Source organism: Diabrotica virgifera, chromosome 7, assembly GCF_917563875.1.
Source record: "Diabrotica virgifera virgifera chromosome 7, PGI_DIABVI_V3a".
Lineage (NCBI taxonomy): Eukaryota > Metazoa > Arthropoda > Insecta > Coleoptera > Chrysomelidae > Diabrotica > Diabrotica virgifera.
The window spans coordinates 44,971,754-44,984,234 of NC_065449.1; the positions used below are offsets into that span (position 1 = coordinate 44,971,754).

The window sequence follows — 12,481 nt, forward strand, 5'->3', positions numbered from 1 at the left end:
CGTTAAGAAGATAACATAAGCAAAAGGGACTGATCCTCCTAAGAAATAGGATCTAGAAAGCTTACGCGACTTAGCCCCATATCGGGGTGTACAGTCACTATATATATATATATATATATATATATATATATATATATATATATATATATATATATATATATATATATATTTATAAATTAACAATGTTTGCGGATTATTTATATTTTTTGTAGGATTTTTCTATTCAAAAATTAAGGGTAAATTACCTTACTTCAAACAGCTAAGCTAAGGAAGAGCTAAGCGACACTTTCTGTTATGAAAGTTATCAGATTTTTTAATCTTATACTTAACGTAATTAGAAAAAGAGGAGGAGGAGAAAAAACACGCAGAAAGACAGAGAACGAAATCTTCTTCTTGAATCTCTTCTCCTACTGGAGGTTTGTTATCATCACAGATGCAACGTTTCTCTTACCTTCCTTTGCATAAGTTTTAGCATTTAATACTTGTCATCACTGTTAAAATAGTTAAAATAGACTTCTCACTCTTTTTGTAATCGTCTCAGCATATCGTAACTCTTAGGGTTCACATCTTAAACGCATTTAACTGCTTTATTTGTTAATTTTTTAACCCAAATAAGGCTACCGTCCTTATTGTATGTCTTGAACTCGCGGCATCGTTAGGAATGGTGGTAGTAAGTACGTGCTTTCCCCACAAAAACATCCATAAAGCCACGTGGCCGTCACCAGACGGCCAGACCAAAAATCAAATTGACCACGTACTTATAGATAGTCGACATTTCTCCGATGTACTGGACGTAAGAGCATGTAGAGGTGCTAATATAGACTCCGACCACTACCTTATAAAAGCAAAACTAAGAGCACGCATATCTAACGCAAAAAAAGGTCACAGCACAAAATACAAAAAATATAATACTGAGGTGCTAAAATCTGAAACTGCTAGAGCTAATTACACGGCAATATTAAACGAAGCGTTACCAAAAATCGAGGAAAATTTGAATAAAGAAGAGCATTGGACTAAATGTAAAGAAGCTATGCACTCAGCGGCTGAAACTGTATTAAAACCTATCAAGACCAGAAAAAACGAAGATTAGTTCGATGAAGAGTGTAGACATATCAACCAACAAAAAAATGAAGCATATAAGAGACTCCAGCAGCGCAGAACGAGATCAACTCTGGAAGATTATGACAATCTTAGAAGAGAAGAAAAGAGAATGATTAGAAGAAAAAAGAAAGAACAATACGAACACGCTCTAAACGAAATTGTTAACTACCACAATGGAAAAGACTCACGAAAATTCTACCAACAGATAAACAGCTGCAGAAAAGAATTCAAACCCAGAATAATAGCCTGTAAAGATAGGGACGGCTCTATAATTAGTAACAAAGAACAGATACTAAACAGATGGGTGAACCATTTTGAAGAACTGCTCAGTGGCAATCATGCAGATGGCGAGATTGAGGATCCCATGTTTCAAATGAATGAAGATGATCGGCAACCACCCCCCACCGAATAGGAAATTAGAGAAGCCATCGTAACACTGAAAAATAATAAAGCCCCCGGTTCTGATAATCTCTCTGCCGAACTTTTCAAAAACGGCGGCGACACCCAAATGAAACATATGCATAAACTGATAACTACAATCTGACAACAGAAAGAAACACCCGCAGACTGGAAGTTAGGTGTACTGTGTCCTCTACACAAAAAGAGAGACATGATGGTGTGAGATAATTATAGAGGCATCACTATACTCAATATGGCATATAAAGTGTTGTCCAACGTATTGTACAAGACTCCTCCCCTACGCCGAACAAATAGTGGGAGGATATCAGTGCGGTTTCCGTCCTAATAAATCAACAACGAACCAGATATGTACAGTGAGGCAGATCCTTGAAAAAACCCTGGAGTTCGGCGTCGACACCCACCACATATTCGTTGGCTTCAAAGCCGCATACGACTCAGTTAATAGAAATAAACTTCTACTTGCTATGGTAGAATTTCGAATACCGTTTCATCTTGTCCAATTAACTGAACTTACAACAGGAGTAGAGAGCATGATAAAAATCCAAAACGATCTCTCAAGACCCTTCCATTGCAAAAATGGACTAAGACAGGGTGATGGACTATCGTGTCTCTTATTTAACCTGGCATTAGAAAAAATAATTCGAGAGTCCCAGATTACTACGAATGGTACTATCTTTAACAAATCAGTATAAATCTAAATCATAGGAGAATGGGACTAAATATAAATGTTCAAAAGACCAAATATATATGTTGTACTAGGTCAAGCAACCCGACACGTACAAGAATAATAATTGATGGCCTAGAACTGGAAGGTGTCGACACCTTCATATACTTAGGCTCGCTGCTAACTAAAGATAACAATATCAGTGAAGAAATTAAAAGAAGAATAGTGCTCGCCAATAAGTGTTAGTATGGCTTAAGAAGACAGATGGCCTCAAAAATGCCTAGAAAAATTAAATTGACTGTATACAAAACACTAATAAACACCAGTGCTAACATATGGTTCAGAAACTTGGTCACTTACACATAATGGCCAAGAACTGCTCAAACGTTTTGAGCGAAAAATACTAAAACGAATATATGGAGGCATAAAAGAACAAGGTTTGTGGCGCAGGCGTTACAACTTTGAGTTGTATAGAAGTTTTGGAGAACCTGACGTTGTAAAATTCATTAAGGTAGCACGCCTTAGATGGATAGGTCATGTAATTAGACGAGAGGAAGATGCCATAGTCAGAAAAGTTTTTGACCGAAGAAGGCCGATAGGATAACGAACAAGAGGAAGACCAAGACAACCTAGAAAATGATTTGAAATCTATTGGAATTAGAGCATGGAGAAGAGTTGCCAGAGACAGGGACGAATGGAGGATTGTTCTGAAGAAGGCTTTGGCTCATTAAGAGCTGTAACTCCACTGATGATGATGATGAAGAAGGCTACCATCCTTAACACCTTACAAATGCGTATAATTTAGTTATACTGCTACTTGTTAGGATACGGCGAGTACTGTTTTATGTAGTGAAAAGCCATCTTATTTAAAAGATCTAAAAGTCGCCAGGTGAAGCCCGGGGGCAGGAGTGACAAACATTTTTTGCAACTTTTTTGAGGTCCCAAAATTTAAATACTCCTCAAAATTCAGCTTCTCCGTATGATTTTTAGAAGTTCACTGTCATTTTCGCCTCTGAAAACTGGACGATTATGGCTAGAAGTTTGGAAAAGTGTGTTATTATAAAACGAATTGTTAATTAATGCGAGTAATGAAATTTGTAGTATATTTTTATATAGAGGCACTTTAATAAAACAGGGATTCATGCATGGTATATTTTAATATATTTCTTATACCATAATTTAAAAAAAAATTGAATGACAGTTAAAGCCAAATGTAGCTTCGAAATAAATACTAGATACATTTCAAAATTACATAAAGTTTAAATCAATAACTTACCAACTGCCTGCTGGTTGCTGCCTGAATACTTTTTATCAACATTTGTTGTCTTTCCGCAAAATTCTTGAAGAATGCTAAAATTTCTGCAATAAATCGTTTTGTATGGACGTATACGACAGATGCCATTTCTAAGATAAGCTGAGCATCGTGATCTTTTTTCGCTCCAGGAGGATATCTAAAAACATTATCATAAATATAGCGTTTTGAGTTGCTCATCACTCATCATACAACAATAAAAAAACAAAATCGAATAAAACATACCATATAAAAATAGTACTCGACGCTTTCTGATATGTTAGTAACAACTGGTCTATAATATTATTACAAAACAAAATTATCTTTGACTAGTTCAATAGTCATCACATTGCATGAGACTATAACCAATGCAACCTACAAGACAAACAAGTTATTGAATGGATTGGATCTCAAGCATCTTAGACAAAACCAAAGCCTACATCGCAAAAAGGCTACAACCCAGATCTAGCATTTATATCCACCAAAGACGACTGATGTAACCATGCCACCAGAGAAGTTCTTGATAATTTCACAAAATCGCAGAATAGGCCAGTAATAGCAACTATGGGCATTATTATTTCCATTATATAATCAATTATTCTGCCTAGATAGAACTCTCGTACGGCAAACTGGGATAAGTATCAAGCCAATTGGAGAATGATATCTGACATATTGAACTTAAGGTAGAAAACTAGCTGTGCTAAAAAACACATTCAACGCGGTTTAACCACATCCCACATTCCATGCTGAACCTAAGAATGTAAAGACAGGTGTGATCAATACGAGCAAACCAGAGATCCATACGTAGGTGAACAACTGCTAGAGTCACTGAATTCTGCAAAAACCACCAGGTGTAGGGAAACTCTCGAAAATATTACCTTCACGCATAGTAGTCGCACTGCCTGGAACCTACTCAGAAAACTGGACACACCCCCTGGCATCTCGACAACTAACTCTTCATCACCAATCCCAGATGATATAGCGAAAAGCATTGTTCAGCTGTCCAAAGCAGCTACAGAAAAAGTTTTTTTTTGGCATGGGCTGTCGCCACTCAGCCAGTCACAACAAGTATATTTCAAAATCTACATACATTTCAAAAATATAAAACAAAACAAAAATAAGAAAGGTAAGGAAACGTTACCGTAAAGGTGGTTGTTAATATTACAATTATTATATTCAGGAGTTAAGGTAGGAATAAGACAGGGTCACTTGCTTCTTCTCGTCTAGGGACCCTTCAAGACATTTCGTTTAGACATAACTAGACTAGGTCGCGGATAGGAGGTAAATACATATGGGATAAAACAAAGGTAAATAATCATTTGTGGATAATGCTTAAAGGTTGATTTTACTTTTACAAATAAATTCCATTAAACAGTCATATATTGTTTTCCTATTTAGAGAAAGTAGGTAACATAAATTATAAGGTGGAAATATATTATATTTTAATAAATTTTCAATTAGTTTATTAGTCTGTTGAGTATACTTTGAGCACTCAAAAAATATATGATTTAAGTCTCCCTCTTTTTGACAGTCTAAACATAGATTTGAAGATAAAATGTTAATTTTCGCCAAATGAAAAGGATAACAGGCGTGCCCAAATTTTATTCTAATAATGGAAGTAATATATCTGCGGGGAACGGAATAATTTTTAAACCAGTACTCAGTAGGCACTTTAGGTTGAATCATCGCGTATTGAGAGGAACTATGTTTGCTAGATTCGTTCCATGTACGTCTCCATTGTTGGTTAACTTCATTTTTAACAATTGCACATATATCTGGATTAGAAGGTTTATGTCCGGTTAACGATCCATGTGTGATGGCTTTTTTTGCTAATAAATCAACATGTTCATTACAGGTGATACCTATGTGTGCTTTAACCCATAGGAAATGCACTTCTCTTCGTTTTTTATAGATTTCATAAAGTATTTTTTAATTTGGAAGATATAGTTGTTTAAATTATGACTTGGAAATATTATTGTCTGAATAGCTGTCAGTGCGGAAAGTGAGTCAGAAACAATTACTGTAGACTTATTTTCTGTATTCATCAAATATAATAAAGCTTCATAAATTGCAATTGCTTCAGCGCTGAATATTGAGAAAGCATTATTTATTTTATACATTTTTTCTGTATTGTTTGATGGGACATAAAAGGCACATCCAGTGCCAAACGTTGACTTCGACGCATCTGTGTAGATAATTATAGACACCGAAAAAACGTCCAAGATACTTCTTAAGATGTTATGACTGATAGCTGCATTTTCATGATAACTTGGCTTAATTACTTTTACCAAATGTAATAATGAAGGAAAATCTTCAAAGTCTAAGATTTCGTCTGGATTTGAAGTAACATCAAAGTTTGACATACTGCGAAAAGTTTCACAAAGTGGAGGTGAATTCTTGTGTTTCCAATATTTATTCGTCAGATCAGCTTCATTCAATTTGCTTATTTTTAAATGAAGAGAAGGATCTTTATGTTGTAATTTCATAATAAATTTTTTACTTAGATATTCTCTTCTATATTTCAGTGGCATCTCTAAAGCTTCGACATGTAACGCATTAATTGGAGTTGATTTCATAGCACCTAAACAAATCCTCAGAACTGTATTTTGTGTTACGTCGATTCTGCTTAGGGCCCGATCAGATGCAGAGCCATAGAGTACACAACCATAATCTATGATTGATCGTATATAAGCTTTGTAGAGAAGTAATGATGTTTCAACATCTGCTCCCCACCACGTTTTTGAAATTGCTTTTAAAAAATTTATTCCTTGATTACATTTGTTTAGCATAAACTCAATATGTGATTTCCATGTTAGTTTTCGGTCAAGTATCATCCCCAAATATTTGATAGAAGTTTGGAAACTATACTCATGATTGCTTAATTGTAATTTATCAATATTTGGTAAGTTGTGTCGTGTGAAAATGCAAATACTAGATTTGTTTGTGGAAATTTCAAATCCATTTTGTTGGAACCAATTGTTTGACAAGTTGTGCATTTTATCTAATGTTTGTATACAATTATCATATTTTTTTGAAAACGAGTATACAAGAAAATCGTCAGCATATTGTATAATCTTCAAAGTGCAGTTTTCAATTTGGCTATTATGTAGATCAGCAGTGTACAAATTAAACAACAAAGGGCTCAATCCCTTGGGGCAGCCCCAAGTTATTGTATCGTGGACCTATCAGACTACATGTGCTCTGAGATATATCTTTCTACATGAGTAAAAATTATATATTGTTCCTGCTAGTTGGGCTGGTATTTGGAAATTTTTGACTAATTTTTCAACTAAAATATCTAGACAGACTCTATCATATGCACCCTCTATGTCCATACATATTGCAGGTAAATAATTGTTGTCTGTAAATGTGTTTTGTATATCTACCACTAATGTTGAAAGGGCGTCTAAAGTACTTCTTCCTTTTCTGTACAGAAAAAGTTCATATAATAGAAATACGATATCAGCATAAAAAGATCAAAAATGCTCATCAGCAAATCCTGAAAATCATGAGGCAAATAGAGACTGAGGAACTTTTCAATGCACTAGAGTTAATTAAGTGTCGCAAAGCTGCAGAAGTTGACAAAATATTTCCCGAAAACTGGTCCAAAAACTAGAAAGTGGCTCCTACATTTCTTCAACCAGATAATGACGATGCAAAAGCTCCCTAAACTATTTAAACAAAGCAAAGTCATCGCAATCTGCAAACCATGCAAAGACACCTCATTGACAGAGAGTTACAGACCAATTGCCCTTTTAAGTGTCTACTATAAGATTTTTGAAAAGACTGCTACGCGAGATTTTTAGAATATGTCAGCGGAAAGATTCCCGTGGAACAAGCTGGATTTTTTCCAGGAAAGAACTGTAGTGATCAAGATCTTTCTCTAACACCATTTATTGAAAATGGCTTCCAAAAGAAAATCAAAACGGCAGTAAATTTCATTGATCTGACTTGTGCTTATGACATGGTATGGAAAGAAGGCCTACTAATTAAATTAAATTGGATGAGATTGAACTATGCCAATAATTTAATAACCTAGTAAATGAAATGCAATTCGACAGATTATTTCAAATTAGAGTTAATGGCAAAGACTAGTAAATTCTTACGAAACTACTTTCAAAACAATATTAACTTACCTTGAGTATTTGAAGAGCACTGCTTGCTTTCCTGAGGTCAAGAATTTATCCCTATAAAACTGTCCATCAACCGTCAAATCCAACAACGACAAAGATCCAAGTTTTCCATCGACTTCTTTCGAACTACCTGTAGTTTTAATCTCAAGTTCTACATTAGATATATTAGCTTTTGCAATCTCCCTATCTCTTTCTGCGATTACGATATTCAGAGACTTGACATTGATAGTAGTGACATTAACTTCTTTTCGGGGTTTATATCGTATATCTTCGTACGATTCTGAACTTGTACTAACCGGTTCGGGGGGTAGACTGAAGAAATCTAACACTATTACCCAAGATTTAGATGTAATTATTAGGTCCAAGCAATTAAAATCGACGGAGGTAGCATTATGTACGCTGTTGTAGTGGTCATGGAAATTGGGTGCGTTAGTATCTACTAGAAGCATGCTCACTATAACCAAATTACGTTCACCACGAGACCTAGTACCTGTTGGACTAGAAGGAGGGGTACAAGGATATTCTTCCCAGCTTGTATCATTCTTGTGTAAAGTGCTGTTGTCTTGGAAACCAAATAGATCATTTGATTCTAGATGATCCGGTAACGAGTTATGCGAAGTTCTTCTTAGATATGGAGGATAAGTCACATCTGGACAAGATCTAGAAGCTGTGGAAGCAGCAGATGAAGAAGGATCACTATTAGCAGATGACGTCACAATAATTCTATGTTTGCTATCTTCCGGTTGTTGAAGATCTTCCATGAGGACAGATCTCAGAGATATTTGAATATTTGTTTCAAAATCATGACATTTGTCGTAGCGAAATGCAAAATCGAGAAATGAGACGTTAATGAGGCTCTGCTCAGCTGCTTTTAGTTCTATTTTGAACAAAGAAATATCGAAACAAATCTTAACTTCAGTTACGCTAGAAGATAAACGTTTTTTCTTCAGTGCAGGAAAGTTTTGAAACATTTTTGCTCTCACGTGAGGATCCATATTAAGAGTACTTATACCAGAATCTTCTTCTTTTATGTCTGCTAGAGCAAAATTGGGTCTGGCATGAATTCTAGAATAATCTTCATGACTATGGCTATTAATCGAAGATAAAAATTCTAAAGTGTCTAAGATCTGTCTGTATTGTGACCTAGTCAAAGATACTTTCAAGCCATTTACTATGCTTCCAGATACTTGGATGGTTTTCTTGGTTTTAACTATGTCTTCATCCAACGAAAATTCTTGATCGTAAGTGTTGATAGGTTTGTTCACTTCTCTTTCAATCTTTAATTGTAATATCGTGTCGTGCAAAATTGGTTTTGCGTCATATTTGCAATTATAAAATACTTCGGGCTTTATACACTTAAAGTCCAGTACTCTCCTTGTTTTAATGTCCAAAGAGTATATATTCATGTCTTTAACATCGATGTTATAACACTCGATTCGGTAATGGACGGAGTGTATTCGAACTTCATCTGTATACTTGTTGTTAACAGTAATTTTACCCAAGTGTGCTACAAATACTTCGGTGCTGGTATTGCTTAGGGGTAACACTATAACAGGACTGTCCAACTCAACATCTAAATTAACGTTTAATATTAAATCACTGTCGTCGTTAGGACTAGTTGGCGTAGAAATCATCGAATCTTTGGCAGAAGTACTCGCAGATCTTCTCCTCGTTGGAGTAAAGTTTTCACTTATCGACACTGCGCTGCTATACACTGAATTTGGAAGATTTTTGCTCAGATTTAAAGACTGTGCTAATGCTTCGGTTCTGACGTGCACAAGCCCTAAAGCCATATCGGTGGCGGCTGTTCTTATGGTTTTCGCTAAATTTGACAGGTACTGCTTGAATTCAGACGCGCACGATTGTAGTTCCAGGATAAAATAAGGGGAATGCGTGTACCATACAGAGGCCATACGAATCATAACATCCAGAGCGTCTTTCTCTTCAGTTTTCACTAATCTAAATTTAAATGCAGTTTTATCTTCATCTGAAATGGTGTAAAGTAAATGTGAGTTGTCTGAATTTGGATCGCTTCCGACGCTTAATATGCTTTGGTGTATCTGGCCTTCCGGGGTTAAATCAAGCACCTGAAGACTACCTAATGATCCTTCCAGTTCGAATTTTGAACTTATTGTAGCTTGGATCTTAGCTGCGCTCATTGTTGCTGTTCCTATCTTCTTTCCGTACAGATTTCCGTCTTTAACGATTCCTAAAAATTTAAACTATTACATTAGGCTATTGATTATGTTTAAAATAAGAGAGCTAAAAGGAACTACAACGTTAACAGGGTTTTATTGTATTATATGGTCAATGGACCTCTAAATATGAAAAAACCGCGGAGTGCTACCATTTAAAGGGGTGAATTAGTCCCTAGGCACAGAGTGAATTAGGGTGAGTTCTATGCATTTTTGGTACAAACACGTCTACGTAAAAATTGTTCCAGCTTAAATTTACTATCGAAATATCATCTATTAAAGTCAAAAATATTTTTTGTTACAAAAATATCTTAAAAAAGAAAAGCAAAAGGAACACGAAAGAAAGCAATTTTGTTTTTTGTCCCATAACTTTTTTCCACGGGGATATAGGTATAGGCATTGCTTCATAGAAAAAATACTTCCATCCATCCTCTTTAAAATGACTTCTGGCAGAAGTCATTAGAATTTACAGTTTCCGACATATGATTTTTCAAAGTTCGCCGCTCACAGCATTTTTGGGCTATTTTCCCCATTATTTCGCAAACATTGTTCTGTAACTTTCTTCTACGCATTTCCAGGTATATGCAATGGTACACTTCGCGTCATATAAAACTGGTACACTTTTTTTCCCAATGTAAACCTGTGTTCAGACTGACAATTACTGTTCGTGAATCACTTCGTTGTTGCCATCATAGATAACGGAATTGCACTAAATCTAAATACAAAAAAATAACGTTTAAAATGTATATTTCGAATTGTAATACATATATTTAAATTACACACTTCACTGTAAAAGTTATTCATTTTGCATTAATTTCAAATTAAATTTTTAATTTTTCCAGTGTGTTTTATTTATTCTACAAAACTTAATGCAGGTTTGTCCTACAATTTAGGAGAAACCACTCAGACCTCTCGATTTGACATTAAACATAATAATTTAAAGTCATGTCAAGATTTATTATCTGTCATTATTTTTGAATTGAAATATTTTCATACATTATAATAAAACACGAATCAATGTATGGATACTTAATTGAGATGACGGAAAATTACAATTGTTTTAGTTTTTAGTATGTATATTAAAAAATGCGGTCTGTCGCACAGCCCCGTTTTTACCTAGTTTGATATAATATTTTCGTTGAACTTGCAACGTTGCCCTAGAAATTGGAATGACACTTGTGACAAGATTAACTTACACAACTTGAAAAACACGATTTTCGGTTATAAGAGTTGTACCAGTTTTTTTTGACGCGAAGTGTACTTTTACTAGAAAGAGAAGTCAATTACCTTTAAAATTGTCTACTGCATAAGGTTCTACGACTAATTTTAAGCAAGTTATGCTATTTCAAAGTTTTATACTTTTAATGATTTTTGATATTTTTTACGATTATTTTTAAATTTCTCATTTTAACTTTTTTTCTTGTACATTTAGATACATATAGGTATACATTGTGCAATAAAAAAGAAAGCTTATTATCTTTAATTTAAAATGGTGTGTTGTAAAAAATTCTATCACTATTTTTAAACAAGATATACGTAGAATATCCAAGAGTATCCTTAATTTAAGAAAAATTTTGAAATTTTTTATGTTTTTTAATTAGAAGAATATAATTGCATATTATAACATATTTCTAATTCCAAATAATTTTCCATAATACCATTTTTCGATTTGTGAAATATAAAGGTACTTTACTCTTGAGCGAGATTCATATTTTTCAAAATACCTCGTATACTATTGATAAAATTTGATATCTGATGATTGCATGTTAGGTTTTAGGCTATGCAGAGCATTTTATAAAGAATATTTTTTTTCATAAAGTTAATAATAAAAAAGTTTTCAATATGGTTCTAACTTGGTGAGACATATTACATGTGTATTATGTCACATTTTGGAAAAGCATATCTTGTTTAAAAATAGTCCTAGGATTTTTTATAATACACCATTTTAAAGTAAAGAAAATAAGTTTTCTTTCTTATTAGACCATGTATATACCTAAATGTACAATTACTAAATACTAATACTAATTACTAAGTACAATACTAAATGACCATTTTAAAGGTAATTGATTTTTCTTCCTATTAAATGTGCCATTGTATATACCTAAAGCTGCGTAGAAAAAAGTTACAGACCAATGGTTGCGAAATAACAAGGAAAATGGCCCAAAATCGCTGTGAGTGGCGAAGTTTGAAAAATCATATTTCGGAAACTGTAAATCCTAGAGACTTCTGCCAAACGTCGTTTTAAAGAGGAAGGATGGAAGTCTGATGGCTTTGGTAAAGACCAATTAGCCAGACAATTTTTACATTTAAGTATAATATTACATATCTAGAATATATGATATATAACTTAATGTTGTTCTGAAGCTATTTCCTTGTGACATTTTTACAATCAACTATTTTCAATGGGAAATAAGCCACAATTTTACCAAAAAAATGATTTTATTAACGTTTCGACGCCCAAGTTGGGTGTCGTTGTCAAAATACAAAATAATACTAAATTAAACAAAAATGTTGTTGCTTAGTAAAAAATTCTTCTAATAATTTATTTCATCTGACTCATTTATATCGGCAATTCAGACATGTATTATACATTTTAAAGTAGAAGACTTTAAAATGATATTGCCAATATTGATGAGTTGCGTTCCTGGGACGACTTTACTAAAAGATAGTTCATTTG

The 12,481-nt window shown here is 34.0% G+C and overlaps 1 protein-coding gene across 1 annotated transcript in view; it reads right to left on the bottom strand.

Annotated features, from left to right (window-relative positions):
* Positions 1-12,481, bottom strand: part of LOC114329221 (intermembrane lipid transfer protein Vps13D) — a 184,098-nt gene that overhangs the window by 89,925 nt on the left and 81,692 nt on the right. The window contains exons 16-17 of the mRNA XM_028278261.2: positions 7,613-9,818; positions 3,462-3,636 (exon numbers count right to left, since the gene is read on the bottom strand). Coding sequence (XP_028134062.1) covers positions 3,462-3,636; positions 7,613-9,818 — 2,381 coding nt within the window. The remainder of the gene's footprint in view (positions 1-3,461; positions 3,637-7,612; positions 9,819-12,481) is intronic.